Source organism: Condylostylus longicornis, unplaced genomic scaffold, assembly GCF_029603195.1.
Source record: "Condylostylus longicornis isolate FDR11 unplaced genomic scaffold, ASM2960319v2 ptg000016l, whole genome shotgun sequence".
Taxonomy (NCBI): domain Eukaryota; kingdom Metazoa; phylum Arthropoda; class Insecta; order Diptera; family Dolichopodidae; genus Condylostylus; species Condylostylus longicornis.
Genome location: NW_026577985.1, coordinates 3,312,080 through 3,319,759, shown reverse-complemented (window position 1 = coordinate 3,319,759; position 7,680 = coordinate 3,312,080). Strand labels below are relative to the sequence as shown.

The following is a 7,680-nucleotide window of genomic DNA, read 5'->3' as shown; positions in this document are numbered from 1 at the left end:
ATTTAAGCAGGTAAAACTATTGAATTTCTTAGAAATTAAATTCCTATATTAAAAAAAATAATTGTCTTGCATGGCTGTTCCCATAGATATTTTTATATTTCTGCGGAAATTCTAGAACTATTGTCTATAACATTTAAATAATTTTCTTGTACGCTTTTGAACATAACATCGACTAGTTTTTCAAAATTATAATTAGCTTTCCACTTCCAATCTTCTCTGGCTTCAGAATCATCTATAATTTGAGGCCACGATTCAGCTATAAGTTGCCTTGCATCAGGTTGATACCGAACATTTAAATTTGGAATATAATTTTCTAAAGTTAATAATATAATTTAATAAATGTATATTTATATGCAATTTAAAATTTACTAATTTTTTCAACAAGTTCTGCTGGTGTAAATGAGGTAGCCGCGATATTGTAGCATCTTTGTCTAAGATTTTCTCCAGGAGCCGTCATAAATTCATGCATAGCTCTAAGGCAATCTTCTATATACATCATTGGTAAACGTGTATCAGGAGCTAAATAACAGTTATATCTTCCATTTCTTAGCGCATCATAAAAAATAGAAATTGCATAGTCTAAAAAATAAAATCTCATCAAATTTTACTATTCACTTACGCAGACGTAACTAAAAATTTACCTGTGGTACCGCCTCCTGGCAAATCACTTGAAATTATTCCTGGCAAACGGAGACATCTAAAATCTAAACCAAATTTATGATAATAGTATTCACCCAATAGCTCTGCGTGAACTTTTGATACCCCGTAAATAGTTTTGGGTCTTTGTATCTATAAATTTAAAGTAATAAAAATTTGTTAGACGTATTATTTAATTGCAATTCTTATACATTTAAAGTTTTTCGCGTGATGTGATGAAAGCTGTTTTAAGTGAAATTATTGTGTTATTATCTTTTCTTTTTGATTATTTTCTTATCGTTTTCTTTTGCATAAGGCTTGGGGGGATTGTAAAAGCAGTAAATTGCTAATATATCCGATTAAGGTTATTTGCTATTTATGCGACCAATTTATATTTTGTTGAATTTTAAGAAGTAAAATTTAGAAGGGTAATTATATGCATAGTGAGAGAAATTTTTTGCAAGGAAATTACTCCATTATCAACCCTTATAAACTGTATAAAATTTATATACATTTTTCCAATATGTATCGAATAGAAAAATTAAGTTATAGATTAAGAGCAAAACTTAAATTTTGATATTTAATGTTCGTAATTTTTCTATAAACAGTAAAAAAAAAATTACGAACGTTATTAATTTCGTACGTAGCTCTGAAATTTGGAAAATTACGAACATTATATTGTCGATTACGAATTACTAAAATTCTGTCAAAAGTCTACGAAAGAAATAACTACATCTAACAAGTACTTTAAAAAGAATGATCGTATCAAATTTTTAAATTTTGAATATTTTTGTTTAAGTTTGAGTTACCCTAACACAGCTACCATGAAGAGAAATGAATTAATATTCGATAGAAAATTTTTTTTTCCTCTATTCAAAAACTATAATACAACTTCAAAACTTTTTGCAAAATATTACAAACTTAGATGAATTTTGCAAAGTAACGCTTATCTAAAAAAATCGATGTCGCATTGTTGTGACATAAGCATTAATTTATATGCAGGAAATCTGGTACCTTTATTTCGACAAGCTGCAATTCGAAAATGAGCACATGTGCACGCCCACCCATAGTATTTTTTAATGGAAATTGATCAAAGAATTATCCCAGAAATCATTTGCCACCTTATGCGAGCCACTTTGTATATAAATAAACATTTTAACAGTTGAAATGAAATATTGATTTTGACACTCTGAGAAATAATGCTGCCATTGGTGATTTATAATCTCTACGAAAGAAATTTGTGATCATTGAGAAGTTTACGTTGTAGCTAAGTTCGTAATTCGTAGAATTCATGATAGGGCTGTACTCTTTCTGGATTTTTTATTTCTTGACTACATTCAATTTCGTTATAATTTAATTCTTAATAAAGAAGGATTTAGGTACATGAAGGTAAAAGTATTAAAAGGTTGGTAAATTAATAAGAATAATTTCAATACACTCATTTCTCGTTTAACGGAAGTTCCTTATACAGAATTTCAGTTTTACAGAATTCAGAAAATATTTAAACCCCGAAAAAAAGTAGTCTAAAAAATTTAAGCAGTCTAGTTCCGTAAAGCGAGGGATGAGTGTATTTTTAAGAAATGTCTTCAAATGTAAGTACAAATTTCGTTTGTATATAATTTTTTTTTAGGTATAATGTATTTGCTGAAATTTCGTTGAAAATTGATTCGATTGTAGTATGCAATGTGCTCGTAAACAAAAATTTGGTAGCGTTTTCAGTTTTCGTTTATTTTTAAATAATGAAATTTATTTATTTAGTAAACATTTAAAAAAGTAAAACAAAAGCTGACTAAATGGTGTATGTATAAGAAAAGATCCTATTATATGATTTATTAAATTGTGCAATATTTATTTAAAAATTACACTCACCGTAGTATTTGGTGTTGGATTTCTTGGTGATTCGGGTCCGAATGCTGCTATGGAACTTGGAACGAATAATCTCAGCTTGTATTGCTTTGCCAATTCAAAAATATTGTGAACACCTTCGATGTTTACTCTATTTCATAAAAAACAATAAAAACATTTAAATCTCAAGAACATTTTTAATTTAACATTGTTAACTATTTAGTTCAGATGAAACCATAGACGGTTTTCAATTTAAAAAAAAGTACGATATCACGAATAAGACGTAAGAAAAATGATGTTAGTCTATTTACATAATATATCGTTTGATATTTGCAAGCGACATATTTACATACATATAGTTCTGATCATCTCAAACATCAAATCTATTTGTGTAAAATAATCAGCAATTAGAATCGGTTACAAAAAACAATTTTTGTTTAAATTTTATTGTTTATAATTGCGCTTAAATTTTTTTTACAATTAAATTTATTGAATAACTTATTTAATCGATAATTAATACTGATTAATTAATTATTATAATTACTTGTGATGATCCTTGAATGAAGTTCATCTTTTTACAAAATGCTGATAATCGTATTATTGACAGGGGGGTAAATATTTTTTTAATTCTATAACGATGGTGAAAACACGAACAATTTATTTTTTATTTTTTGAGTAATAAATGGATAGATTTAAAATTAATAAAAATGAGGTTGGTTTTTTAAACAATTTTATAGAACTTTTTTCTTAAGAGTCGGTACATAAAAATTTTTCCATAACATGTGATGTGGCTTTTTTAGTTTTGGTGTTTGAACAATACAATATTTATGTACATACAACTGTATATTTCCCATTTAAAAATAATTGATATTTCCATTGAATTAGAAAAATTTTGTATCTTCCACAGCTATACTCGTTGTTTTAAACAAAAAAAAATCTTAAATAAAATATTTTTATTTAAACAAAATGCTATTCAGTTTTACCTATGTAAATAAAGAATAAAGTTAGGCCAAACCAATGGTTTGTATTATAGAATTTTTCCCTATTAAAATTATTTTCATTCATATACAAAACTATTTCTAGGATTGCATATATTTACGATGAACAGTTTATGCAGTTTTTGAAATAAAGCAAAAACTAATTTAAAGAGGGGTTAACATAATGCTCGATTTTAAGGGTTAATTGCGTGAGTTAAGAAAAATAATTATATTTTTTAATGTTATATAATTTACCGTTAGCTTTTTGCGTTTTTAGAAATTTGGAAAAGCTTGTAGTTCCGGAAATATAGGCGTCAAAAATTCAAATTTTAAAAATTTCAAGAAGCGATAACTTGAGAAGGGGTGGAGATGGAAAAAAATTTTCTTTTAACGAAATGAATTATTTGTTAGTGTCTAAAAGCTGGTAAAATTTCAGGTTCCCACAACCTGTGGTCTAGAAGAAAAACGAGATAAAAATTTTGGAAAAAGCGGATTTCAGATAACGGTAAATTTTAATGGAAATTTTGTTTTTTTAAAGTTGAGCTATAGTATACCGTGCTAGGGGAAGCAAGACACTGCCTTTCCACATCTGCAAAAAATTGTAAAATCACTGTAATAAATAGTTAAAAAATAGCATTTTTAGGATTTTGAAGGGGTATAACTTCTAGAGGGTAGGGGGAGATAGGTAAAAGTTATGTTCTACGGAAATAAGTTTCTAGTAAAGATCTATGTACGTATTAAATTTCAGCTTTTCTTCAAGGGTGTAGAAGTTTTGTAAACATGTCCATGGACGGGCGGATGGACAGAGTGATACTAAAAAGCACTTTTTTCAAAATTTTTTTAGAAAGTGCTAAAAGTAAAATATTATGTGCATATACTTACATACATAAATATTTTTTTTCTTATTGTATAATTATTTATGTATGTAAGCATGAACTGATTTTCGAAATTGAACAAGGAATTAAAAAGAAAATAAAAAAAAATAATAAAAAAAAGAAGCATGTAGTATAGAAATTTTACTTAGATAACTTACTTGATTGCTAAAGGAACATTTTGTTCTCCCGTGGCACTTAACAATGCGGAAAAGTGAAATAACCAATCAATACGATGATCAACAACGATTTTTTGTAGACTCTGTAATTAAGGGAATCTCGGTTATTTAACAAATAAGAAATTATTGATTTTCTGAGTTTGTTTTTTATATATATATATGTTTGTTTATATGCTATTTCTTAATAGAGTGGTTGATCTTATAAATAATTTGTTTACGATCATAGAAAATATTTTTTAAGATCTATTTTAACAAGACATATAATTTGTTAATTAAGAGCTCAATTCATTGAAGATTTTTATAAATCTTCTTACAATTTTGTTATTTAATTATATGTATATACTTACATACACAAAAATATTATAATGCTCTTAATTTTTTGATGATTTTTACAATTCAAATTTATATAATCATTTTAATGATTGCAATGAAATATATTATATAATCATATTATATAATCATATAGACACAAAAAAAAATTTTTTATTTAAAAATTATTTATTATGTTTTATAACTTGTTATAAAACATGTTATTATTTAAGATTTTCCTGAAAAGTTTAATATTTATGTTTAATATGTATGTATTAATAATATTTCAAGTATATTTCTTTGTAAATATTATGAAAGAATTTATTACTTTAACATGATTTCTGTATAATGATTATTGTCATTTATTACTTATTGTTTAAATTAAAATATACCTTAAAATCCAAAATATCTGCATACAAAAATGGGCCTGGAACGGCTGTGCTTGGTTTGAGAATATCTGATAATATTACATTTTCAACTCCATAATTTTGACGTAAATATTTAGCACACTCGAGTCCAAGTTGACCCAAACCGCCTATAGTTCGAAAAATGAAACATTTAATAAAAACTTAAAAGGAATTGAAGTTTTGTTTAATTTCTTTTTTGTTACATGTTCGATACAGAAAACTGTAAATAAACATATATAAATTTCCAGGAGTATTTATAAAATTATATTATTTCAGATGTTTAAAGGTATTTTATTGAATTAAAATGCCAGCATATTATATATGTATGTATGTATATATTCTAGCAGCACTAAATTGAGAATAAAGCAGCAATAAATTTGAGTTATGTTAATTTAGAAGTTTATATTTATAGTTTTACTTCAATCTTACTGTTATATAGTACATATTAGTACACAAATATTTGAATAATTTACTTGAGATCTAAAACAAGAAAAACCGAATTTTCAGCCATAAAATAAATCAACCGAAGAAAACCGTTAATTAATATTTTTCGTTAAATATAGATTTCGTTACTATTTTTAATATAATTAAAAATTGGCGCTAACCCTATGTAATCCTTGAATTTAAGCTAGATTGTGAATTGAATACGTAATATGTATTAACGTAATATAATAAACGTATTCGAACGTATGTTCGAAGGGTATACTAAATTTGCCTTACCGTTTGTAACGCTAAGAAATAACGGTGTTAGATATAGACTCAAGTGTATGTTTTTGATCAGCGTCAAATTTTGAGTTGATTTAGATTTGTCTGTCCGTCCGTCCGTCCGAACGATAACTCAAAAACTAATTGAGCTAAATTCACCAAATTTTTACAAATGATTTATTGTAGTAAGTGCCAGAACCCTATTTAAATTAGACGTGATCGGGGTACCGGTTCGGGTAGCTGCCATACAACTTCAAAATTTATTTGGCTGTATCTCAGAAACTATAAAAGTTGTGGTATTGAAATTTCACACAAACGAATATATTAATAGGGCCAATGTGTCTCATAAAAGTCGTTGAAATTACTTGGCTCCTTCTGGTACCTGCCATACAACTTCAAAAGTTATTTGACCATATTTCAGAAACTATTAAAGCTATCGCATTGAAATTTCACACAAACGAATATATTAATAGGGCCAATGTGTCTCATAAAAGTCGTTGAAATTACTTGGCTCCTTCTGGTACCTGCCATACAACTTCAAAAGTTATTTGGCTATATCTCAGAAACTATAAAAGCTGTGATATTGAGATTTCACACAAGTGAATATATTAGTAGAGCCGATGTGCTTGATAAAATTCGCTAAAATTTCTTGGCTCTTTCTGGTAGCTGCCATACAACTTCAATAGTAGTTTGACACAACTAGTATTTTGAAAAACACATAGTACTGAAATTTTGCATAAATTAATATGGTAATGCGGCAACTTAAAGTCATAGTCTGCCCCATAGTTAGTTATGGCACATTAGTTATTCGCACATAGGATAACAAATTCGTACGGGTATCACAGAGTTGACAAGGTCAACTCTACTTTTTTTCTCGTTATATTTTAATTTTAATTAAAAATGCTGAAATTATTTTTTTTGTAAATTATATTTTACCGGTACCTTTTTGAGTATCAATTATTTTAAAACGCAATATTTTAGTTTTTGCATTCAGTGATTATACAAGTGTGTATTAAATAAATTTAACAATTTTTTAATCTATTATTTTAAAAATAAATTTTTAATTACCAGTAATTAATATTTTTGGTGCTCTTCCTTGGTTGTGCAAGAAACGTCGTTTGATAATATTAGTTTGATTTCTAGGTAAATGAAGGTATGTTTTAATTAAACCGCTTGTTAATAATTTTTTCAGTGACATTGTCGTCTTTATAATATGAAAAATACACACTTTTATTATTAAAAATTATAAAAAAATGGTTATTTATTTATTTGATTTATACATAAATTTCTAAATTTAAGAATTTTCAAAATTTAACAATTTTTTAATTATTGCTTGAGAAATATTTATTAATTTTGTTTTCAACTGAAATTATTACAAAAAATATCACTAATAAAAAAAAATATTCGAAATAATATTTAGTTGACTTTGTGATCTGAACGCTACGATTTGTAAATAAAGAATAAAATTATAATTTGAGACGATTTTATTAAAATATAAAAATTCAAAAAAAAAAACTTTGCAATTGTTCTAAATTCGATGACAATGTGTTTGTAAAGTATACAGACGAATCCTAAGTAAGTTATTTTCTTTTTCTAAGTTGTTAATACATATAAAGAATACAAAACATCATTCGTAAATTGAAAATGCAAAATATGTATTAAGTAGATAAAAAAATATATGCATAATATGTTGTATGTACTTATGTGTAAAATTCTGAATAAGAATATAAACGACGTATGTATACATATA

General features: G+C 26.2%; 1 protein-coding gene across 1 annotated transcript; it reads right to left on the bottom strand.

Annotated features, from left to right (window-relative positions):
* Positions 1-61: 61 nt before the first annotated feature.
* Positions 62-7,363, bottom strand: LOC129605905 (L-threonine 3-dehydrogenase, mitochondrial). The gene is made up of 7 exons (XM_055515912.1): positions 6,999-7,363; positions 5,211-5,353; positions 4,492-4,592; positions 2,506-2,632; positions 642-789; positions 370-579; positions 62-313 (listed from the first exon to the last, which is right to left on the bottom strand). Exons 1-7 carry the CDS (start codon positions 7,126-7,128, stop codon positions 93-95), a joined length of 1,080 nt encoding a protein of 359 aa, XP_055371887.1. The 5' UTR covers positions 7,129-7,363; the 3' UTR covers positions 62-92.
* Positions 7,364-7,680: the final 317 nt, after the last annotated feature.

What these genes read in the sequence shown, in the direction of transcription:
- LOC129605905 (XM_055515912.1), bottom strand. Translation starts at nt 7,128, where the DNA reads ATGTCACTGAAAAAATTATTAACAAGCGGTTTAATTAAAACATACCTT. An exon ending in ATCCAACACCAAATACTACG is followed by an intron (nt 790 to 2,505) that starts GTGAGTGTAATT and finishes TTAAATTTATAG; the next exon opens with ATACAAAGACCCAAAACTAT. An exon ending in GCCAGGAGGCGGTACCACAG is followed by an intron (nt 580 to 641) that starts GTAAATTTTTAG and finishes TTTATTTTTTAG; the next exon opens with ACTATGCAATTTCTATTTTT.